This window comes from Mangifera indica, chromosome 12 (assembly GCF_011075055.1).
Source record: "Mangifera indica cultivar Alphonso chromosome 12, CATAS_Mindica_2.1, whole genome shotgun sequence".
Lineage (NCBI taxonomy): Eukaryota > Viridiplantae > Streptophyta > Magnoliopsida > Sapindales > Anacardiaceae > Mangifera > Mangifera indica.
This window is the reverse complement of record NC_058148.1, coordinates 9,429,700-9,453,961: the sequence shown is the minus strand read 5'-3', so window position 1 is coordinate 9,453,961 and position 24,262 is coordinate 9,429,700. Positions and strand designations below refer to the sequence as shown.

The 24,262-nt window shown below is 34.8% G+C and overlaps 3 protein-coding genes across 5 annotated transcripts; 1 reads left to right on the top strand and 2 right to left on the bottom strand.

Annotated features, from left to right (window-relative positions):
• Positions 1-1,640: 1,640 nt before the first annotated feature.
• LOC123193692 (ultraviolet-B receptor UVR8-like) lies at positions 1,641-7,500 on the top strand. 3 transcript variants are annotated; one of them, XR_006497119.1, is made up of 11 exons: positions 1,641-2,005; positions 2,740-2,813; positions 2,903-2,987; positions 3,140-3,271; positions 3,367-3,603; positions 3,766-4,011; positions 4,316-4,359; positions 5,484-5,666; positions 6,012-6,091; positions 6,715-6,758; positions 7,013-7,500. XR_006497119.1 is itself a non-coding variant. In XM_044606766.1 (11 exons), exons 1-11 carry the CDS (start codon positions 1,801-1,803, stop codon positions 7,133-7,135), a joined length of 1,458 nt encoding a protein of 485 aa, XP_044462701.1. In that variant the 5' UTR covers positions 1,644-1,800; the 3' UTR covers positions 7,136-7,500. The 3 variants fall into 3 exon arrangements, 2 of the variants coding, with proteins under 2 accessions (XP_044462701.1, XP_044462700.1); XM_044606766.1 differs by having other exon boundaries at positions 1,644-2,005; positions 3,772-4,011; positions 6,001-6,091; XM_044606765.1 differs by having other exon boundaries at positions 1,644-2,005; positions 6,001-6,091.
• Positions 7,501-8,352: 852 nt separating this feature from the next.
• LOC123192444 (probable methyltransferase PMT11) lies at positions 8,353-14,311 on the bottom strand. Its single transcript, XM_044604997.1, has 9 exons — positions 13,181-14,311; positions 12,405-12,554; positions 12,040-12,310; positions 11,379-11,489; positions 10,663-10,822; positions 9,878-10,135; positions 9,675-9,797; positions 9,342-9,419; positions 8,353-8,988 (listed from the first exon to the last, which is right to left on the bottom strand). The coding sequence occupies exons 1-9, from the start codon at positions 13,868-13,870 to the stop codon at positions 8,781-8,783; spliced, it is 2,049 nt and encodes a 682-aa protein (XP_044460932.1). The 5' UTR covers positions 13,871-14,311; the 3' UTR covers positions 8,353-8,780.
• Positions 14,312-18,239: 3,928 nt separating this feature from the next.
• On the bottom strand, positions 18,240-20,072 carry LOC123192445 (protein phosphatase 2C 37-like). The gene is made up of 3 exons (XM_044604998.1): positions 19,431-20,072; positions 19,020-19,340; positions 18,240-18,926 (listed from the first exon to the last, which is right to left on the bottom strand). The coding sequence occupies exons 1-3, from the start codon at positions 19,896-19,898 to the stop codon at positions 18,495-18,497; spliced, it is 1,221 nt and encodes a 406-aa protein (XP_044460933.1). The 5' UTR covers positions 19,899-20,072; the 3' UTR covers positions 18,240-18,494.
• Positions 20,073-24,262: the final 4,190 nt, after the last annotated feature.

Genomic DNA, 24,262 nt, shown 5'->3' with positions numbered 1-24,262 from the left:
TCTTTGTTTCTCTATTTTAATTCCCAGCCAAAGTATTATGATTACCTCTATTTTTTAATCTTTTCTACCTACTTATAATCTTTGGTTTCCCTAAAAGATTCCTATTCAGAAAGATTGATTTGGGTGATGTTGCTGATGTTGTAGCAGCATTGTCTATTTCAGTTATTGCTAATGGTGATGTCTGAGTATGATGATTTTCAACGCATTAAAAGTGCTACCAATAGATATTGTCTAATTATTTTCTTATTTCTTCAAACTTCATAGTGTGATGGAATTGACAATGTCAATGTATGAAGCAATGATTTGGACATTTAATTATACATCATTTATTTTATATTACAGGAAAATGTGTTTGAAAGATTTAAATATTTTCTATAAAAGATGGAACATTATACAGAAGTTGTGAGGTCTCTTCGATATATTTTTGTTTAATTAATTTCATTCTAATATAAAAGGTACTCTTTTGTAGTTTCATAAAATTTATTTATTGATTATTAGAATTATTAATAATACACCATTGAAGAGTGTATATTCATAAAATATTGAAAAATTAAAATTCATTGACTTGGGTATAAGGAGGGGATTTTTCTCCTTGGGGACGGGAAAGGATGGAGAGGAGATTTTCCTTTGCGAGGAGGGAACGGAGATTATTTGTTATCCTCGTAACGGGGATGGGGATTGATATCCCCGCCCCTCCCCGTTGCCATCCCTATTCTGAGCCACTCGTGTCACCAGGCAATTTCCAGAGTCCAATCAATTAAATTTTCCATTTATTTATATTTTACAATGTCTATAAATATATAAAACATATGTAATAAAAATAACTATTTCTAAAGGGGTTTATACAATAATAACTAGACAAAAATAACTAATTAAAAACATTTTGCTATTATTATATTTATAAATTTTTCTTTTTCACTCAAAAAAATCTACTTTCATAACAAGAATAGACTTTAATGTAGAGGTAAAGATTGAAATTACTATATTGATTTATTTGTTTAAATTTTGTTATTATTTATTTAAAGACGTGAAAATAATTAATATAACTTTATTAATTATTTTTAAGCTTGTGAAGAAGGGGTACACAAATTTGATACATAAGATATAAGACTTATTCATATAGTCGAGTCAACCTAATAAACACTCGATAAAATATATTAAGTTATTAAAATACTATTAGAACTAGTATCACCTTCAAGAGAAAACGTATTAACTTTGAATTAGAATGGATAACTCACTTCTATAACAAGTTTTAAAGAATTAGAATTTAAACTTAAAAGCTCATTATACTTTTAAATCTAAACCACTAAACAAGATAACAATAATATAATGAGGTTAAGGGATTTAATTAAAACTATTCAAAAGAAAATTTAAATAAACGCCATGAACCCAGACATGACGTGGCAAAACACGTGACAAGTTTAATGATTGAACTGGAACAAGTATCCAACACGTGTCATCGAATATAGCCACCACGAGTTAACCCAAATACTGACCTTCCAGAAAGTTCCTGCAACTCATGGCTACCGTTCACCCAGACATCTACGGTCACTATAACGCCACGTGTCCCAGCAATCCACATCAGCATCCTATGTGGCACCCTCATTCTCCTGAAAATGATACGCTTCGTAAAATAGTAGCCGCTTTGCATTAGAGTCCAATTCCACCGAACTCAAAACGCAGAAAGCAAAAGCAAAACAAAACCGAGCGAAAACACTCTCCATACTTATAATAATTAATTAGTATAATCAAAGTAATAAAACATTCTATATATATATTTTTGCGTTTTTGTTTCTCGAAATGAATGGGGAGGGAGAGCAAGAGAGAGTAGACCGAATGGCGGTAGAGAAGGAGAAACTGGTGTTTATGTGGGGGTATTTGCCAGGAGCGTTGCCGCAAAGGTCTCCGATTTTGTCCCCGGTGATTGTGCTGTTACCTGCGGTGGTGGGTTCGACGTGGAAGGATGTTTGCGGTGGTGGTTGCGGATTCGCCATGGCAATTTCTGGTGCTTTTTTGTTTCTTTGATAATAGCTTGACTTTTAAAATTTTGATTGATTGATTTTTTTTGTTTTAGTGAAATGATGTGTTTTCTTTTGAGGATTTGGAAATGGCGTTACTTGTCGATGCTGGGGAGGTTTTTTTTTTTTTTAATTACCACATTTGTGACTGTTTGGTTGCTGAGAAAATGTGGCAATGGGGAAAATATAGTTGTGTGTCTGTGAGTTTTGATGGAAACTGAAATTCTCTGGGCTGAAGAGTTTAATTTTGTCAATTGCCTAGGGTGTTTCGTGTTTTTGGGTCCAAAATTACGGATAGTTGTGTTTCCGTTTCGTGGGGTTTCAAAAATGAAGAGTTTATGAGACTTATGTTAACTTTGGTTTGTTTTCTTTCGTTTCCGAATAACCAAACAGTTGTGCTTAAAATAATTTCTTTAAGAGTTGATATTGGCTATTTAAAATTTTTGGGTTTCCAGACAGATTTTCAGTTTTAGTTTATGGGCTTACATTGTTTTATTTTCCAATAGTTTGATGATGCCGCATTTTTATATTTGCTGTGGTTTTCTTTGCTCAGTTTTAACACTTTTCTCTGAATAGAAGTGTTGAGATGTTTATAAATTTTCGAACTCACTCAGAAGTGCTCCGTACTTATTTTGCACTTGGAAAGGGGTAAATTTGTCTTATTTTTGCACTTGGTCTGGGAAATAGTAGTGCTCCGTACTTATGTTTCTCTTTCAATCAGACTCTGGGAAGCTCGTTACATGGGGTTCAACAGATGATCTAGGTCAAAGCTATGTGACATCCGGGAAGCATGGGGTAGTGCAGCACTATATAATGTTAAAAGTTCATTAAGCTTTTAACCTTTTCATGTAGGTCTAACTTAGATTTGATTGTTGTTTGTTAAGGAAACCCCGGAGCCTTTCCCACTTCCAACTGAAGCTTCTATAGTAAAAGCTGCTTCAGGTTGGGCTCATTGTGCTTCAGTCACAGGTATTATAAATTTTGTTGTCCATTTAGTGGAGAACATATATGAAATGTTATTTAACTGTGTGGCTAACTTGATTTGCCCATGTCTCCTGTTTTGGTTTAAGTACTCTATCTAGACACATAGATTAAGTAACTTTTTATTTGTATATTTACAGAGAACGGAGAGGTATTTACATGGGGATGGAAAGAGTGTGTTCCTTCAGGAAAGGTCTTTGGAGATCCATCTACAGTGGCAAGTTTGGAGAAAGATGCACTTGAAAGACAAAGTTCATTTTTGATAGAGCAAGGTTAATTGAATTTCGCAATTTTGCTAAGAGGATGTACTAGATAGGTTACTTTTACTTATTGTAGACTAATGTGATGAATTATTATTTTGTTGAAGTGAGTCCACACTCTCAAGGTTCAAGATCCAGTGGTGGAACCTTGTCTGGTACTGATAGTAGGGGAAGTGGAGAGGAAAGTTCCAAACGAAGGAGAATATCATCGGCAAAACACACTGCTGAAAGCTCATCATCTGGTGATGAAAATCTTTCAGCTTTTCCATGTCTGGTAACGCTGAACCCAGGAGTCAGGATTGCCACTGTAGCTGCTGGTGGACGGCATACTCTGGCACTGTCAGGTAACTCCTCTATGTCATGGATTAGTCCTGTGCCTGATTAGTGAGTGGTTGCTTCTGCACTGTGGCCATAAAATGGAATTTGATAGGCAGTGATATCTGAAGCAACTGGGATGTATTTTCTTTGTTAAGGCAAGATACTTGATGTATTTTAATTTTCCAAAGTTTCAGATATTGGACGGGTGTGGGGTTGGGGCTATGGAGGTGAGGGGCAGCTTGGTTTGGGTTCCCGGATACGTATGGTCTCCTCTCCTCATCCTATACCATGCATTGAGTCCTCCTCTTACATGAAAGATAGATCTGCTGCCTTTTCTCGGGGAAGCATGAGTTCTGATGGACCAGGTTTTAGAGTTCCTGGAAATTATGTGAAGGCAATTGCTTGTGGAGGGCGGCATAGTGCAGTAATCACAGGTATGTGTCTAATATAATTGGTTTACGCTGCAAGGTGTACATTCAACCATTTAAAGCATAAGCTAAGTTGATTCTGTGAGGATTTTATTGATTATACTTAGATTTGCAACTTTAGATGTTAAAAACTGGGCATTTGTGCTGAATAAGATATTAATTTTAACTTTAAATTTAAGCACGTCTAATTTAGGATTATTTCTAAAGGAAATAGATTCGTGTATGGCTTTTTTCAATTGATCCACTTCATATGCTTCACTTTTACGTGTACTTATATAGTTATTCCTTAACTATTTTTTGGCCCTATCAGATGCTGGAGCACTGCTAACTTTTGGTTGGGGACTCTATGGACAGGTGAGTTGTATGACCTGGTAACTTTTTGTGCATCTATGTCTCTTTTACTCTATTCTGTAAATAATTTTTGTATATTTTCTTTTCAAGTTCAGAATTTTACCTAGTTATGAATGGACCTCTGCATGATGGAGATGTAGTCTGATCACATTGTTGATGCCAATTTACTTTTATTTTTAATGATATTACGGTGGCTGAAATAATGAAAAATGTATTACTTTTATGTCACAATGTTCTGTTAAAATTAATACACAAAAGGCAAACCAAAGTTAATTTTCTTGTTTGTCTTCATTTAGCTTTTGGCAAGGTTGCACTAATAATATTTGGAGAAGTTGTGTGGCGGACTGATTCTTAGCTTTAGGTCTGATCCAAAAATTACAAGAGTTCAAGGAGGCTGTTCTTAGTTCTTTCACTGACAAACACTGAAGCACCTGTGGTTTTTTTTTAATTATTATCTCCTTCTCATAAATATATCTTTCGATTTTGGAGTCTCAATAAAAGTTATTATTCCTTGTAGATGCCTTCTTAGGAATTGTTCTTGAAACTCCATTTCTAGCATGGAAAGCTTAGTAAGTTCTTGTTCTTACGTTGTATCTTAAGGCTTACTGAAGGGTATTTAATGGTTTTGGCTACTAGTTTTCCCTATGAAGTCATCAATTACTTGTTTCTGGTCAATTCATTAGCAACCAAAAGTAGCTACTTTAGCTTTTTGAAGCACATCTCTCTACTCATTAGTCGGACCCTAATTTCATGTTTATGCACTTAAGATTTCTTTATTATATAATTCAGCATTATAGATGCTTTTAAAGTTAAAAAATATGTTACTTTAGACACATGTACTACTTCATGGAATAGTTAAAATTTTAAGCTTGTTTTCATCCATGAGGCTGCCTGTAGTTTCCCAACTATTAACTGTTCTTCAGAATCCACATGTAGGTAAAGTAGAATATGGTGGAGAAAAAAGCAAAGTAGATGTTCAAGATGAAGTTCACTCTAACAAAGGATGATTTGCTCTATTCCTTTTAAACTGTTATCTCTCTCGTATTCTCCTATAAAAAACGTTGTTGTTGATTCTACTATCATTAGTAAATGAATTCTCATCTTTGTATATATATGTTTTTATCAAGTGTGGGCAAGGAAGCACAGATGATGAGTTAAGCCCAGTTTGTGTATCTTCACTTCTGGGCATCCAGATTGAAGGAGTTGCGGCTGGACTATGGCACACTGTTTGCATCTCCGTTGATGGAGATGTGTATGCATTTGGTGGAAATCAGTTTGGACAGTTGGGAACTGGTGGTGATCAAGCAGAAGTATGCACTTTTTCTTTTCTTATGCATTCCAATGATTTCCTTTTTTATGCCAAATATGATAAAGCCAATGAGAATTCATATCAACCTTTCACAAGTCAATGAGTTTTGTTGGTACTGTCAAAATAAATGGATTTAATATCACTTAGATCATTTGAATTTGATGGCTAAAATAACCGAAGGCCAATCTTCTTACTTTATATTGTACTTCTTGGTCTTCAAACCATAATAAGCAATCTCCCTAGGCTCCCTCACAACTTTATTGTATTGAGAAAAAATATTTTCTGCAGGAGTATTTGTGCAATTAACTTCATTGTTTGCTGAATTTCTAAATCAGACTATCCCCAGGCTGTTGGATGCTACGAGTCTGGAAAATGTCCATGCTAAGCTTGTCTCTTGTGGGGCTCGTCACAGTGCTGTGATTACTGGTACGGTGATAAAGCATTTTGCAGTAAACTGTATAGCATAACTATATCATATTTTTGTCAATTTGATGACCTAATTTCTGGGGGTGCACAGTGACACAGAGTGGAATGAGTTTTAAGTAACTTAGTTCAATGAATAATTGTTAGTCAACTTAAAATGGTGAATTAATTAAAACGGGACAACCATAAAAATTGAATCTTGTCCATCATTTAATCATAATGTTAATTGTCAATCAGGAACTTCAGTGTGTAATACAGACTTGATTGTTTTCCCTTGTGAAGGCAGATGAGAAAAGTTGTTTACAACTATAACCAGTTAAAAGATTCAACTAGGTGAGGGGGAGGCTAAAAAATTATTGATGGATTAGTGAATGTTACAGCATTACTTTAGTTGGTAGGATGATAGTGTACCAGCTTCAAATGGCTGGTAAATATACTTGTTTTTTGGTTTCAGCAGATGCTTAATCACTGAAATTGCTTCTTGCCCAAGTGATACTGTAGGCGCCAACATTTATTTGTATATGAATTTGGTGCCTAGATAAAGTTAGAGTTTTGGTTTCATATGAATTCTGAATAAACAGACTTTTGTTAGTTCACCCATTGACTTGCTCTTTTTTCTGTTGAAGAGGATGGAAAAGTGTTCTGCTGGGGTTGGAACAAGTACGGGCAGGTATCATACTCACGCTGACTTGTTTTCCAATTTGACGCATATGGACATCATATGACACTGATTCTTCTTTTTCTTGTTTTAGAAAGAACAATATGAAATCTACATGGTATTTTTAGAGCAATTGCTCTGATACTACCACAGTAATTCATAAAATTTTAATTTTGAATTTGCATAATTCTGTTTCCTGAAGTGGTGTCCGGATATTTTCTATTGACTCGTAAATAAAATTATGATACTCTGCGTTTATGAAACAGCTTGGCTTGGGTGACGTTATTGACCGGAACATTCCTTCTCAAGTTCCAATCGAGGGTTGCGTTCCTGAAAATGTTGCATGTGGGTGGTGGCATACCCTTCTTCTGGCGAAGTCACCAACGTGAGCATCGAACCGCCCTCAAGGTCTTGGCAACAGTTTTGTTAGGTCAGCAGTTGTTTTTGGTAGTACATTGGTTGTGTGTATATGCAGTACAATAGCTTGTATACGTATACTTGTCTCCTTTCTCTCATTCTTTCATGGTGGGAATTTACCCGTGACATTATAGGCCAACTTTTAACAAGAAAATGCTAGGAAATGCTATAATGGAATATTGAAATCCATTTACAGCATGATTTAGACCCTTTGTGTAGATTTCTATGTTATACAGTCCGAACCATCCAATGTAATCCTTGATAAAGCTAAATTAGTAACGTTATAGGTGTGTATATGGGTTCAGTTTAATGCAGGCTTGCTTTTGTGTTTTTGTCACTAGAATCCAAAACCCTCATTTTTGTAGCCATCGTAAAATTCTTTACAATATTGAACCAGCCAGATGCCTTTTATAGAAGCTCTTTGATAAGTATTAGGTTGACAGAAAAGCGATCTAAAAATTATCAGAAAATACACAAATGTTCTAATCCATTACTATATAAGTCAATAAGTGGCCAGCTTCAATTGAGTCACATCCACGGATAGAGCTGCCTTAATCAGCACCCTGATCGGAGAATCGTGATTGTTCTATCGTGCAAGAGAAAATACCTAACAACATATGGGGACGGAGAAAATTAACAATACCCGTCCATGTAATGGGGATAGGGTAGGGAAAAAGTAATACCCTTAGTCAGGGTAAGAATAAAGATATATGTCCAAACATTTCAAATCTTTATATATCTTTTAACAAATATTTTATAATTTTTTTTTTTAAAATGAGAGGAATTTTCCGTGTAAGAATAAAAAGGTGAAGGAGAGACAAATTTTTTATGTAGGGAGACAAGAAGGATTCTCCATCTTGCATCAAGGATGGGCCTGGACGGAGGCAGGAAAAGGCTTTCCTATAGGGATGGAAACAAAGATTAGATAAAAACCGTCTTATTAGGACATTTTCTTTTCCTTGTCTTCTGACTTAAACTAGTTGTACTGATTTTGATTTGTAGACATCTGTGACTTATGACCATAAACATTACCATCCTCAAACTCTCTGACTTCACGGAAAATGAATTAGAGTTATGACCCTGATTCATCTGGTTGCCGGCCTATCTTCTTCCTCACAAAATATTCATCTTAAAACAACAATCCATCCATTAAATATAAAGAAATAGCTCTTCAAAAAGAGAGAACTCATTATCCAAGTTACAGATACATTAGCAGATTAGCTAGTGCTCTGTATGCATTTTAATTTCCTGAATTCAGGTAAAAAGAATAAAATTACAGAATCATCCATTTAAAAAACACTGAAATGTACTATTTTGAGTTTTGGAGGTAAATTACATAAAGGCTTTGGATTATTTTATATATGGCTCCTACAAATCTAATATCTAAGTCAATACCTACCAAATCACAGTCATGAGCAAGATCTAGTAATTTAACGAGACACCCAGTAGTCGATGAAACAAATCTCTCTCTTTGGCAATAAAATTTTGATGAGCAACTGCGCTCCATTTATCTATAAGAATTTGATGAAAGGGAAGCTGTCCATTGTTGTCAATCTCTTCTCAATCTTACAGATTTCACCTACTTACGAACTCAGCCTGGATTTATACTCTCATTCTTTAACCATGCAGAAGGCGTTTATCACCTGTCAACACCCTATAACTTGCATGAGGGCCCTCAGATGTCTCTCGCATGGTCACATGCCAGCCCATAGCATTTGCAATCTCTTCAAGTTCATCCATAACATCAATAGAGTCACGGATGTATGCATGTCCACCAGGTCTGAGCATTCGATCCATCTCAATCATGATGGTAGACATATTACATCTGATTCATGGTTATAACACAGATAAGAAAAATAACCTCCTCACAAAACCCAGTCTATAATTCCCAGATTACACAAAAAGATTTGCCAAAGATATGGTACTTTAAGCAATATTACTCTAGATATGTCAAATTACCAAACAAATTAATTTATCAGGATGATATCGTTGTCTTGTATTACTTGCACAACTTCGAATATTTCAAATTATTCCTTTAACCCAATAATGCCCAAACCCCATGGGTTCAAATGATTACAGGTAAATCTCCTCTGTGGATCAAACAGCAGTATAAAGGGAATATTAAAGTGCAAAAACATTGTTACCACACCAGAGAGAGAGATAGAAAGAAGTACCCACCGTTTTCTTTCAACAGAGAAAAGCCCAGATGCATGCAGTAAGTCGTAGGTTCTTGGATATGTATCAAATGGTTCACACCTGAAATGGATAGTAAAATTTGTGTATGAACTCAAAAATTTTTTCACGATATTTGAATATAAGAATATCAGTGTATGACATTAATAATTATAAATCAGATACCAGGCATGCAACTTACCAAAACATGGGTAAAGTTCATTTAAGAAACACACAAAGTAAAATGTTTTGGGGCATACAAGAAATGGCAGCATATTGTTTAATGATCTTCAATAAATAATCCAACCAGTTAGTTTATTTGTTTAGCGGGAATAGTACCAATCATGCATAACTCCTAGTAGTCCGCGGTCGTATATAACAGGTAAGGTATTGAAACCGCTAACTGGAACCACATTCATAACCCAGGCATCAAGTTTTTGCTCAATTAAAGCTGCTGCAAATCTGCCAAAACAGACAAATAAAAAAGAGAAGTTGGAAGAAATATTAATCTAAAGCAATAAATGATGAGATAAATAGAATACCCTCCAAAGCCAGCTCTCATATCCATTACATTTCTAAATTTCATTTTGTTCCACTTTAAACCAGAGACATGGCCTGAAATTATCTCACTCCAGTACTTCGATTCTGCCTTGAAGAGCTCTTTCCTAGCAATGTATGCATCAAGCTGTATGCTTTGAAGCCTATCAGGTGGAGTTTGCAATCGATCAGGCCATGAGGGAAGATTTGCTCCATATCCATTTTCTGGAAGTCGACTGATGCAAGCCTTCAGATCAACATACCTAATAATCATGCAACAAATTCTTCACTGATAACAAACTTAAGAGCCTCTCAACCGCATGAGCAGAGAAACTATGAGTGCAAAACAAAGGTTCTTTAGGAAAATTCATGAAGACATAATCATAGAAAGGTTAGAGTACCATTTCAGTAAAATTTCCTAAAAACAAGTAACCTTGGAAATTTCGTCAAATGATGCCGCATTTCTTCCAAAAAATTTAATTGGCAAGTATAGTTTATAGTTATCATGTATAAAGCTAACTTACAATTAATTCTTGAAGATGTGATTTCTTTTTCTCTCTCTTCACCTATTAATTTCCTTTTGTCCTTTCAAGTTTGCTGCTCTAAAATCCAGTATACACCAGTTCAAAGATTTACAAATTAGCCATGAAACTCAACTTTTTTTCAGCTTGACTATGAAAGGAAACAGAAATGATGTTCACTTATGTCCTCTCTCGTATTCTACATACACATAGTAAAGCTTACAATCTAAAAGAAGGGGCATGAAAAAAGGGTGGAACAGAATATATACCAGACATTGTCTGGATTGTCATCAGGGCCACACAGTGGGGGTGCAGTGCCTGCCTCACGGCTTAGATAACAGCTATTGTTGGAGGGCTTCTGCCATATTGCAACGTATCCCTCCTTCTTCACAAGCTCCCAGCAAAGACGAGTTGTAAGATTAAGCATCTCTGAAATAATCAAAGGAAAAACACAGTCAAGGTAAACTAGAGTGTCATATTTGTCTACTACAGGTTCAGACATCAGATGGTAAAAATTTATGGATTGAACAGATTATCTGTCCAAGATCACTAACATAAAAGTTGACATAGTTGAGTCCAGTAAAATTCATGATGGCAGCAAATGAATAGATGATTGATAATAGCATGTCCTTAGCAGTCTTCCCTCAAACATATCAACCTAATCTTCATCCTCTTTGAGTCCTAAGCTTTGGGTACACAATGGCATGATTGCAGAAGGTGAAACAGACAGATGATCTTTATTGTCTGGTTTGCCACACTGATGGGCCACAAAATTGTTATTTCATAGATTGTCAAGGTTAAATTAATATAGTTCATGCAGTCTGAAAAGCTAAGCAAGCAACCCATTACAATTAGAAAAATTAACTCCAGCAAAAATTGTTTAAATAGTGTGCAACTGAATTTAACCAGCCAAAATATGACGACGAGTGGTTTAATGTCTGGAACTGCTCAGCTTAGTATAACTTGAAATTTCAAGTGTTCATACCTTTCCAGTGTTCCTCCTGAGCTTCTTCATGTTTATACACTGGCTGTGCAGCCCAAGCAAAGTATCCTCCTGCCCTAAGCATCCTATTGACCTCAAGCAGCAAAATCCCATCTTCATGACAATATACATGGAAACAGTAAGCAGAATCAGACAGCATACCCGAGTTTCAAAAAACTCAGTGAAGAAAATTATGCATTTCACAATTTGTCTTTAGGCCAAAAGAACATGTACAATCAAAAATGCTTTTCAATTTTTTTCTCATTTGGTTGCAACTCATGAAGAGTTAGGGTTTAAAAAGTTTTCATGAATCTACTCAGAGAACCCCAAATTTCAGGCTTTTGCAACTGCATTTTTGAACTGGGCCTTCTCTTCTAGTCAATAGGGAACACATTACATCCAGGGATGCAATATCCCAATAGATAAATGAGACCAACTACATTTGCAACCCAAATTTCAACCATAATTGTAGCCTTGCCCCTGGCAACAAGTACTGATCGTATGCCAAAAGATTTTTAAAATTCAGAATCTCATTGCAGTTGACACAATGACAGGGTAGTGCCTGCAAAATGCAAAGTAGGCAAACCACAATGGTACCCGTATATATTCTAGGGGCAAATCCACATAAAAACAGATAAAAAAGGCACAGAACAGTGACATATACCATCACGAGTCCAATTTATTCTGCATCTTGAACAATGTATTAAGTCAAAAGCTTGACTTGGATACAAAAACCGGCGAGTTGCAAACGCTGCTACCATTGCTGGGACCCCACGCTCAAGAGCAAATTGAATTTGGTTCTCATGAACATCTTTTGGAGCTACAGACATGGTTAAGACATTCCGTGACAACAAATAGGCACCAAAACTTGCCACACCACATCCAATATCCATAACAACTCTGGTTCGATTACCCCATGTAATATTAGGCACCATCTACACATAAAGATGAGAATTTGTGCATCAGAATGCAAGCTACACTTAATAATTGTCTCTCTCCATACAAATGTTAGATACAGAATTTAGGAACCTGCGAGAACTGATTCAAGTATTGATCGGCCCCATGGATAAACTGCGTACCACCTCCTGGAAACTTGAACTTATCCTTTTCTCTCGAAATCCAGTTTTGACCTCCTTTATCTTCTACTAGTTTTGTATGAGGAACATTGTTGTACCATACCTGCAATGAAGTGGAGTTTCTGATGAAACACAAAGCTGTAATGCTTAAAACTTGTTTACCCTTAGCATCTTACCATTCCTCTAAGAATGGATATGGATTTTCCCAGAGGAACAACAGCTTCACAACAGTTATTCCCCAAGCAGCGAAAAAAATTAGGTCAGTCATAACTGAAAAATATAATCCGAACACTAAGTAATCCAGTGATCCAATGATTTATAAGTTTGTTTCATATATTTTTCATAATTATTCAATACATCGACCTTTTTAATTCTTATATTACAAAGAAAGACACCAATTGATTTAATATATTATTGAATCTGCTAACCAATATAACTGAGTAGGCCATTCCTTCAACTTCAACTAAGTCCCATCCATTTGACCAACCTATTCTCATTATACTCAGACTAAATTTTCAACTAAAGAAACATGATATTCATAAAATTATATTTCAAGTTTATCCCATATGACACAGCAAATAAAACAAAAAAACAAACAAACAAATAAATAACTCAAGATTTTCCACTAATCAACGATGATTTAATCAATTAATGAAACAATTCATTGCCTAGTTGGAATATTTTAAACAGTCTACTAAAATATAAAACCTAAAAAGAAAGCCGCAATACCTCATCTCGACTTTTGGGCCACGGAATGGGCTGCTTGTAGCCTTCAGGAGGCGGAACCAAGCAATTCAATCCGGTACCATTTTGAGGACAATGTCGCTCGAATTTCTCCCCTTTATCCGTGGACTTTAACCGTTTAATTGCCTCCGAGTTATCCAGACACGGAATAATCTCCCTCGTATCATCGGAACACATGGAAAACCTCTTAATCATTGCCCTACCACGACCACTATCCGTTTTCTCCGTCCCGTTATCGTTGCCCCACTCGGTTTCCACCAAATCCGTATCGTACTCCCCGATTTCAAACTCGTCGGACATCGTACCGTTCTCGGTTATGATCCCGAACTTCTGGATCGAATCGGACGATGGAGATGGAACGATATGAAATTGAGATGGAGATTGTGTTTCATTTTGGGGAATGAGGGAGGAGATATGGTAGGATTTGTTGGAGTTAGAGGAGAATGAAACGTCGGCGTTTCGAGAGGAGGGAGAGGTGGAGAAGAACACGAGTTGCTGGTAGCCATCGGACCAGTGTTTGCCGAGGTAGAAGAAAACGAAGGAGATGAAAATGAAGGCGGAGAGCTTGAGGAGATTAGGGTTGGATAGTGGATTCATTGTTTGTGAAAATGCAGATCTTGATGTTGGAGAAGTAGGCGTCTCACGGTGTCGTTTTGAGGAATTGAAGTTAAACATCCATGAGAGCTTTTCGGTGTCGCGTAGCTTGAGTGATGAGAGAAATAAGATTGTGGCACTACCCGATGAAAGCTCTGCTGCCTTCCGTAATGGCAAATGCAGTTAATTCAAATTCTTATCCAATCAACTTCAATTTTAATATATAATTAATATTTATAATTAAGGGGTTAACAAAAATGGTTTAGTTATGGGAGGGATCTCTAGAATGAAAGACAATAAACACATTGAAGTCAAGTCACTGAGAAGAACTACCCCAACCCGTTCATATTTTTTTTAAAACAGAGGCCTCAAAACTGTCCACTCACAAGCAGAACCCGGGTTAATTCAAAATCCCGTCTTCAAATGCAGAAACAACCATCAAAATCCAAAATTTAAAGCGACCCAGGTCTCAAAATCGCAATTAGAAACAAACCCAGAAAACATGCCATAAAAATAACCCCAATCAAACAACAAGTACATTATCAAGAGGATAGGGATAAATTTATAACATGAAGACTATTTATACTAATTTTAATTATACAAATAAATACATATTTCATTTATATTATTATATGATTGATTAATTTTAAATTAATGATAAAGTAATATTTAATAATTATATGATAATATATACAAATATATACGTATTTATTGTACATAAAATAATATGCCCTTTCTACATGTTACATAATAGGTGCAGAAAACAAAAGAGGGAAAAGAAAATAGAGATGGGATTTATTTTATTAATTAATCTTCATCCCATTAGGTCTTTTCGTCTGGATTACAGGGCAAAAGGAAGTTCATTAAGCTTAGAGATTAACAGAATAAGAGCATAGTTTATATCATGTAATTTGTCTTTAAGGATAAAGGGTTATGTGGATTTTTTGATTTTGAAGTGTCGTAATATAAAATTATTCTAATCTTTTATCATTGTAACGTTCACGACTTATTCGGGATAAGATTATTATTTAGCACGATGGATCATACTGCTTTTATTGTGTTAATGGGGTTTTTTTTTTTTAATCTATTTGTTAAAAAAAAAAAAAAAGCTATTGTGAAGGAAAACTAATCTCAATGTAATTTAGTTTTATAATAACTAATAAAATTCAAATTCAAACAATAATATTTTAATTTGTTTCAAAGTTATCAATATTTTACAATACACAATATATATTATATAATAAATATATAAAAAAAGATACAAATTATAAAGTATATTAAATTAATACAATATAATAAACATATCATATAATATAATATGTATCATATGATACAATATATTTTATCTAAATGAATTGATATATTTTTTTGAGAAAATTATAATATACTGGGGATGTGTATGAAAATTTTTAAATTTTTAAAGATGTTTTAATATTTTATAAAATAATAATGTGTTAATTATAATTTTATATTATTTTATTTATATTTTATTTTTAAAAAAATTGTATCATGCGATACAATATGATATTTGATATATGATTTAAAAAATTATATTTTCAATATATAATACGATACATAATTCGATAACTATAATCTGTTCCATCTTGCACTAGTGACACAAAATCAAAGATTGTCTCTACAGGTTAAAATTTGCCAGATAACAAGTATTAATAATAATTATAATAATGCATAATTTCTTTCTTATAACAATGTTGATCTTAACTGGTACAAGAGAATAATGAAGATGAAAAGCAGCCACAACCACAATGTGACCATAGAGAATTGGGTAAAAAGCAAGACCATGGACTCTAAGAACAACAACACAGATTGATAAACCAAACATTCCTTCCCTGATATGAATTTTGATGCATCAATCTTTTGCGAATTATGCAGCCCTGCAGGGTGGTTTTTCCTTCCTCATGGCACTCCGTGATGTTTACAACAAACTGGGGAACAGAGGCTATCAAGAGGCCCAGAAAACCATTCTTCATTATTTAATTTACATTATATTAATTCTTCTATACATGGGTTCCTAAATTGCTTGAATGGGCAGGCTTTGTCGCCAAATATGTTTAACGGCCAAAAGGACTTATTTCACCTTCAAATTTAAGTGTTATCCCAAAGTTATACAAATGAGATTTGAAAAACTCAAAATCTCACCTATCCGTTAAAAATTACAGTTATGGTTAGAGGTAAAATAGTCATTTAATAAAAAAATTAAAAATCTAAAATTTTGTTACATTTCCTCCCTTAACTTGAAAATTTCATAATTCAAGCCCTACCTGAAGTTTCAAAAATCAAAATTTCCCCCCTCAAGTTTGCAATTCACGATCAAAGTCACTGGTGACAACCATCTCCGGTGGCCTTGGCTCTTCCTCTCGGTTCAACTCTCTCCGTTGATAACTTCTTAACCACCGACGTAGGCTATTTCCTCCACCAAAGATGAAATCGTCTTCATTCGAGACAAAGACAATCCAATGAAGACGATTTCATTTTTGTTGGAGGAAATACCCTACACTGATGGCTGGGAAGTGATCGACAAGGAGGGTTGAGCCGAGAGAGAGAATCAACGCCATCGAAGACAACTGTCTCTGGTGACTTCGACTGTGATTTGTAAGCCCTAGGGAAAAATTTTGATTTTTGAAACTTTAGGTGGAGGCTGAATTATAAGATTTTCAAATTGAGGGGGGTCAAAGTAATAAAACTTTAGTTTTTTTGTTAAAAGATGGTTTTACCCTTAAGCCTAACTGAAATTTTTAATGGCTGGGTGGGATTTTAGATTTTTCAAACCTCACGGGTGTGTCGTTGCAATAGTACTTAAACTTGGGTGGACATAGTCATTAGGGGAAAATCGGGCCATGCACCTAAATACAGGGAGAATATGTTTGTTTTGATGTAAGCTTTTGCATATTTTTAACCTAATCTGCTACTAACCCATCACATTGATTGACCAAGGTCGAAATAAAAACAAAAAATCAGCCGATTTTAGTTCATCGCACCGTTGTGTTTTACTGTTTTAGCATTGTTTCGCAGAACGACCGATTCGACTGGCTGATTCTGGTGTGTTGCATTGGAATGAGGCCAGTGGAGCACTGACTGGATTAACTCGCATCAGGACATTTCCGCAGGTATTCTTTTTGTCATTCTGTACATCTTGAAATTTCTTGAACAATTAAATCCTGTCCTTCATAGTTTTAATTCCTCCCCATAATATATTCCTTGGCTTGCAAAAATACCTTTCTTTTGATAGATTTTATTCTTCTTTTTGTTACAGGATGATACTCGTATTTTCCCCAGGTGGATTGAGTTCGGTTGATATCTGACACCGTTTGTATTAAAGCATATTTTGCTTTTGAAATCTCTTTTGTTCTTTGGCATTTTAAACACAAGAAACATCAATAGTAAAATGAAGCCTTCTTTCTTTCGCGATATCATGCACAAATTCGATGGCATATTTCTGTACAAGAAAAAGTTGGATATCAGTCAAAAGTCCAAATCAAGAAATGGCCGACCAACTGAAGAGCCGTTGGTCTCACAAATAATTGAGTGTGAAGCGTCGTCGTTTAGTAGCTAAAGAATTTGAGTTTAGAGTTCATTATTATTGACTAAATACTGGTTTAATATAATCAATCTAATTCAAGCACTAATTACTAGTAAATACCTTTTTGAGACATTTAATTTGAGTAATATTTTATTATTAAAATAAAAAAATTATTTTAAAGATAAATTATTTAAAATATTATTAGATATAAATAATTAAAATGTTTAATAAAATTTAGTAAATATAAATAATTATTATATTGAATTAAAATTAATAAAAAAATATTAATAAACTATTTTTTAAATATTATTAAATATAATTATTTTAAAATAATTTTATATTAATTAAAAATAAATTTATTTTTATTTCAAAAATTAATAATTAATCATATAATTATAATAAAACCAAAATTATTTTAATAATTTTTAAATATATAAAATAATAATAATAATTTAATTATTATCTAGATTATTTACCATATTAATATTGATAATAATAAAATTTTATAATATTTTATTATAAAAATTAAATTAAATAATATAAATAAATTACTAAAATAATCTTATAAATTCTTATTATTAAACGGCGATAAAGTTTTTTAATGATTTCAGTATCGAGCTGGCATCAACATCAAGATTTAAAAAAATCTACTCCACCACACACAGACGGCGATTCTCATGTTGCGTTCCATCTTATTTTTTATGCTAGCCGCTGATCTTGTCCAACCAAAAACCTTGTGGACGTATCCCCTTTTTATATTATCTTCTTCCTCTTTTGGTGGTGGATTTGATTAATTCTCTTGTTTATGTTAATTAATTTTCTTATGGTCAAAATTGGTGTTCATCATTTTCAATTGCATCGCCATCTCCATCTCCATCTCCATCTTCATGTTAAGATAACACAGCTCGGTAAAAGGAAAATCCCATTTTGCATTGAAGGGCATTCAATAATATTTCATTAATATATCTTTCGCGAAATACAGTAAACAATTCCCATTTCTGCAATTCTTGTTGCAGATTCCTTCACCGTTTCTAACGAGAGACACTGAACATGATTCTGCCTCATTGGAATAACAAACCTGCAAATTACAATTATATTTTTTAAATTCCGATCGGAAAACTAGTTTTACGTACGATTTTCCGTAGACTGCGTCTTCTGTTGCTGTCAATTTTTTCTCAAATCAACAACGACAACGCTCACGTTGTCCATACTATTTCTAGCCAGGGCCAATTTCGTCAAAAGAATTGACGCATCCAAGCAGGCTTTATCGGAACTCTGCCCTCCGGCCACGTCACTTTCCGCCGATCTGAGTGGCCAAATAGATGTTTTGTGCGCTCGGAAACACGTGCGCACGACGTTAATGGCTGTGTCGTTCGACACCACGTCCCATAACCCGTCGCTCGCCAGAATCAAACACTCATCCTCCGCCGTCCGCTCCGTCACCGTCACCTCCGGTTCCGGAATAACGTATGGCTTCAAATAGCTGTCTCCAATTGCTCTTGACATAGCTAGAACACCGAGGACACGTGGTCCCTCCCAGTAGATGACCCGGCCACCCGCCGCTTGGATTCGGAGCAACTCATCGGGTCGATCCGGCTGTAAATAGAAAGAACAACAAACAGTTTAGAGACAATTTGAACAACCCCTGCCAAGAGATGGTGAAGTTACACGTAAAAACATTAACCGTACCTTATGATCCTTGGAGAGGGGGACTGCAACGCCGTTGCGGCAGAGGACAGCGCCAGAGTCCCCACAATTGGAGACGACAATCTCATCTGGAGTGACAACGGCGATAACAGCTGTGGATCCAACGGCGTCGCATTGAGGAGTCTGGAGCTCACATCTACAGCTCGAAATCGTTGACTTCTCCGTCAAACCTTGAACTTCTTTATCCATTCTCTCGTAGCTTCGCTCCATAGCCTCCTTCCACTCCACCGTTTCTTCTTCTTTACAAGCTTCGAGCTCTTCTTTAACAATCTCATGTAACCGATCTTTACACTTCATCGCCACCTGAAAAACAAGAAATAAATCAAGATCATACTCACTTGAAAAATTGAACGAAAATTTCGATAGAATTTTAAGCTTTCAAAAGATTATCACATGTGAGCAACCGTGGCCATCAAATAAGCCAAAGAAGTGCGTTTTAGCTGAAACGCTGCGTTTATACGTATAAAACGACGTGCGAATCGAAACTGCGTCTTCCATGTCTCGTCTTCTTCCACAAACTGATGTGATCCCAAATTTGGGACTCTCCTCTCCTTCATCGTCTACCAGATTTGTACGGGAGCTTAAATTCAACGCTTCATTTGTATTAACTTCATCGTAATTAACAAAACAGCTTCGCTCAAGTTTGTTCGCTTCAGAATTCTTTTGTGGTAAAGGTGTTAAAAGTTCGAGCCTTCGTCGTTTCCGACCCTTTTCTAACGGCGTGGGGAGTTGTACGGCAGCGTCAGCCACCAACTTAAAAGGCCGTATCTCTAACCTCCTCCGCCTGGATGTTCGTGAGCTTGGTTCAACTGGTGCAACTGGCTCACTCTCACCAACAACTTCACAACAAATCCCAGCCATTGAAGTCTAAGAATATAATGAAACACAACTTCAAGTTTATAACTCCGACTCAAACGCTTTAATCAATTAGATTCAGTACTCTACAGATATATTGAAGGAAGAAATGAATAATGCGTTTCTATAGACAAAGAAGAGACAAAAGAGATATGAGAGATCTCTCGCAGAAATGAAGAGGACCCATTAAAATGCCTTGAAATGAAGCTTTTCTAAACAGCGGAGGACACAGTTTCACCTGGGGGCCACAAGTAATTGCGGGCAGCCTACCCGTCACCGTCACGGGCAGATATCAGACAGGCACAGTTGGTATGACGTCGATTTACTGAATACACGATACCATCTACACCGTCCATTCTGGCAATATCGTTTCTCTCTCCTTGATAAATCACCACGTGTATTGGTATTTCATGACTTGTTTACGTGGTCCAATAAGAGGCCGACAGAACCGGAAGAAGTGACCACCCTTTTCTGACACAGAGGTGGTCCTATCTTCCTCTTTTGTGTGTTGAAGCCGTATACATTGTACACATTTTTGCTTGAATAAAAAAGGACTGTTACAGACGATTATCACCACGTGGCGAGATCGTGGAATACGAGATTCGAATTGGATTCCCCTTTTCACACGCTTTTGTTGCGAGTGCAACCCAAACACGTCTCCTACCATTATTCTACTTAGCAGAACCAGTTTCTAATCGGGAGAAGAACTATTTCCCACCCAAATTTTGATGCGCTCTCACATTACCACCCACGGCAGATGAAAATCCAATTTTTTCACCTATGAGCTGTTAAAATAGATGATATCTGTTTACATAAGGATAAAATATCCATTTTACCCTTGTTAGATGAAATGACAAAAATACCCCTCAAATTAATTTCTCAAAATTGATGTGAAAGTTTTATCATTCACCCCCTTTAGGTTTTAAAAACTAACATTTTCACCTTACCTAAAGTTTTTAAATTTTAAAACTAACATTTTCACCCCCAAACCTAGGGTTTCCATATTTTTCAAAATACAGTCACCCCCCATAACTTTCAAAACTAGCATTTCACCCCCATTCTTCAACTTCATCTCCCGATGTCTTCTCTGGCGTCGTCACTGGCCTCCTCCTTCTCCTGGTGAGATGGCAGTGGTGCAACGAAGAGATCTTCATCTCCTCGTCGCACGGTGCAACGAAGAGACAGAGATCTCTTCGTCGCACGATGCGACGAAGAGACCTCTCTTCGTCGCTCGTCGTCCAGATTTGGGAGATCGGTTTCAAACTTCGCTCGTCGTCCAGATCTGGGAGATCGCTCGACGAAGGTCTCTCTTCTTCTCTCTTCGCGCTCGTCGCATCTGGAAGATGTGACGACGAAGCGTCGTCCTTCGTCTGTTCTTCCAGATCTGGACGACGAAGGGTCGTCCTTCATCGTCCTTTGTAGTCGAAGATGGGAGATCGGTCGAATGCGTCGACTGTCGATGGTGGTCGGAGAAGGAGCAAACCCCAGGGGTGAAATCTAAACTTTTCAAACTTTGAGGATGGGTTAGTTATTAGTTTTTAAAACATGGAGGGGGAAACAATAAAGTTTAAAAGTTTAAAGGTTTTAAATAGCAAATGACGATTTTGCCCCTGTCCCTAACTGAAAAATTGGATGACAGTTTGGTCACGGATGAGAAAACTGAATTTTCATCTGCCGTGGGTGGTAATGTGAGAATGCATCAAAATTTGGGTGGGAAATAGTCCTTCTCCCTTTTTAATCATCTCTTTCTGTTATTAATTGTTATTATTGTTATTAACATTATTATAAAATAAAGACGGTCCCACGATTTCATTAAAACGCTTTCTCATCCATTTTATATAGGGCTGGATTCGAGCCAAGCTAGTTTGAGCTTGGGCTCGGTTCGACTCAGTTCAAGCCCGAAACGAGTCGGGCTCTGCTTGGCTCGATCGAGCTCGAGCTCGCTCGGCTTGGCAAGGCAGATTTTTTTAAAAATTTTTTATACAAAACGACGTCGTTTTGATCCATATATATATACAAAACGATATCGTTTTGATATGAAAAATGAACCGAGCCGAACTTGAGCCGCCCCTAAATAAAGCGAGCCGAGCCCGAGCTGGCTGCGAGCTGAGCTCGGCTTGGCTCAAATCCAACCCTAATTTTATATAAATTCACACTTTATATTTAAATTTTAAATTTAATAACGTAAATTTTTTTAATATAATATTAAAAAATTAAATTATCCCATTATCTTCAATTAATTTATTTTTTAAAATGATTGCATCCCTTAAACTAATGTAAGATTAAAAATAACTTTTTATATATTAAAATTGTTATAAATATTCTTTTTTTTTTTATTTAAGTTCGATCATTTCTTATAAATAGTTTTGGTGATTTGTATGAAAGACAATTGTGTTGAATTTGGGTTTAGATTTATACTCGTGCACATTGTGGTAGCTAGGGTTCTCAAATTAAATTATAGAGATTAAATTGTAGCAACTAGGATTTTTACCCTTAACATGTAGGGATTAAGCATTTTTTCAAATATGTTTCCAAACTTTTTTTTTCAAATTTATAAGAGTAAAATTTTTTATTTTACCTTTATAACAATAACTTATCTTAACAAAATTAAATTTTCGATAAAAAATGCGATCTATACATTCAAATAATAAAAATTTGTTTAAAACTAAACATTGATAGGAAAATGTAAGTCACTTTAAAATAAATAATAATAACCATGAATTTAATCGTTTTAAAAAATTTCATTATAATTTATAGTTACACGACACATTATTTATAAATCATATAACGTATGGGTTGAATAATAATATAGTAATTTAAAATGGATATATTTCTCATATCAATACATATATATTAAGAATATGCTACAAATGTTCATTTTTTTTAAATTTGTGTACACATTGATTGGTAGTTCGCAAAAATTCTATTTGAAATATATCTTTGAATAAACCTCTAGATGTCTCGATATGCAACTAACACCAAGATAATTTCTACCCATTACTAAGGAGAAAAATAAAAATCTCGTTAAATCAAAACAACAATTATATCCTACCAAAAAAAGGATTTAATTTGCAATCTCCTACAAATTTTCTTGTCATTAAAATAAAATCACCATCCTAACTTGAGACATCTTCCTTATTGGTAGTTTTTTTTTTTAATTTGAATAAAATTAAGAATATACCTATTATAATATGAAGATGATAGGAAATTCTAATTATGCTGAATTTGAATACACTTTTCCCTCATAAGATGTTATGCATTGTATTATTTTATGTTATTATAATTAGGGCTAGCAAACATAACTTAGATAGTGAGTTCACAATATAAGAGAAATAAGACGATACATAAGGAAAGGTAAAGAAAGAGAGAGAATATATATCCTCAGATGTCTCCTACAAGTGTCTAGCACTTATTGGTGTTTATTAAAACATAAGTCAGTTAAAGATGGTCACGAGGGGATATATTTAGAGATTTTTATATCTTTAAGGTCTTCATTTGTTATGTTCTATCACACAAACACTATGGGATGGTTTATTGTCATGTTTAAGAGTTGGACATTTTTTGCATGCACATTTTGTGGCTTATCTTGATTTGATTATAATGACTATTATGTTATTAATAAAGATTTATTATGAAGTTGTTCATTTCTGTTTGATTGAGTTATTATGCATGTCTGAAAGTTACCTAATTGAAGTAATAACATCTTTTTATATGCACATTGTTTTCGAAAGATAATTATGTAGACAGCGGTGTTACTTACAACCAAATAAGATTCACCAATCACTTAGCACCATCTCTCTGAATGTACATTTTTTTCGAAATGTAATAATCTAAAGAGCAATGTTACACTCAATAAATGACTTGCAATCAAATAAAATTTACTCATCACTCAAGGAGAAAAAGAAAGATTTCTCTAAATCGAGATAACAATTGTAATACTATCTATCAAAAAATGAATCAATACAAAATCTTCTACAAACATTCTTATTAAGTACAAAAAAAAAAATATTACCTTCCTAATTTGGATATCTCCAATATCCATAATATTACTTTTGTTTTTTTTTTTTTTCATTCGAATCAAATAAGGAATATATACATTATAATCCTAAGAGGATAGGTACTCTTAGTCATATCAAATTTGAATATATTATCTCCTCTAAATGGTCCAATATATACATAGAAAAACAAACAAAGACACACATACAACAAGAAACTAATAATGGGTTTAGATATTTTCATCATTAAAACTAATTATATCAAAAAATTTTGTGTTTCAATTTTTTATTTATATTTCAATATGTTGTAGTAGAGACACACAAATATTTTCATATTTTAACTATTGCTATAATAATTTATTTTATATAAAATTT

What these genes read in the sequence shown, in the direction of transcription:
- LOC123192444 (XM_044604997.1), bottom strand. Translation starts at nt 13,870, where the DNA reads ATGTTTAACTTCAATTCCTCAAAACGACACCGTGAGACGCCTACTTCT. An exon ending in GACAATCCAGACAATGTCTG is followed by an intron (nt 10,136 to 10,662) that starts GTATATATTCTG and finishes CATGATTATTAG; the next exon opens with GTATGTTGATCTGAAGGCTT. An exon ending in ATGAGAGCTGGCTTTGGAGG is followed by an intron (nt 9,798 to 9,877) that starts GTATTCTATTTA and finishes CTGTTTTGGCAG; the next exon opens with ATTTGCAGCAGCTTTAATTG.
- LOC123192445 (XM_044604998.1), bottom strand. Translation starts at nt 19,898, where the DNA reads ATGGCTGGGATTTGTTGTGAAGTTGTTGGTGAGAGTGAGCCAGTTGCA. An exon ending in ATGGCCACGGTTGCTCACAT is followed by an intron (nt 19,341 to 19,430) that starts GTGATAATCTTT and finishes CTTGTTTTTCAG; the next exon opens with GTGGCGATGAAGTGTAAAGA. An exon ending in CCCTCTCCAAGGATCATAAG is followed by an intron (nt 18,927 to 19,019) that starts GTACGGTTAATG and finishes TTCTATTTACAG; the next exon opens with CCGGATCGACCCGATGAGTT.
- LOC123193692 (XM_044606765.1), top strand. Translation starts at nt 1,801, where the DNA reads ATGAATGGGGAGGGAGAGCAAGAGAGAGTAGACCGAATGGCGGTAGAG. An exon ending in GCATAGTGCAGTAATCACAG is followed by an intron (nt 4,012 to 4,315) that starts GTATGTGTCTAA and finishes TGGCCCTATCAG; the next exon opens with ATGCTGGAGCACTGCTAACT. An exon ending in TCACAGTGCTGTGATTACTG is followed by an intron (nt 6,092 to 6,714) that starts GTACGGTGATAA and finishes TTTCTGTTGAAG; the next exon opens with AGGATGGAAAAGTGTTCTGC.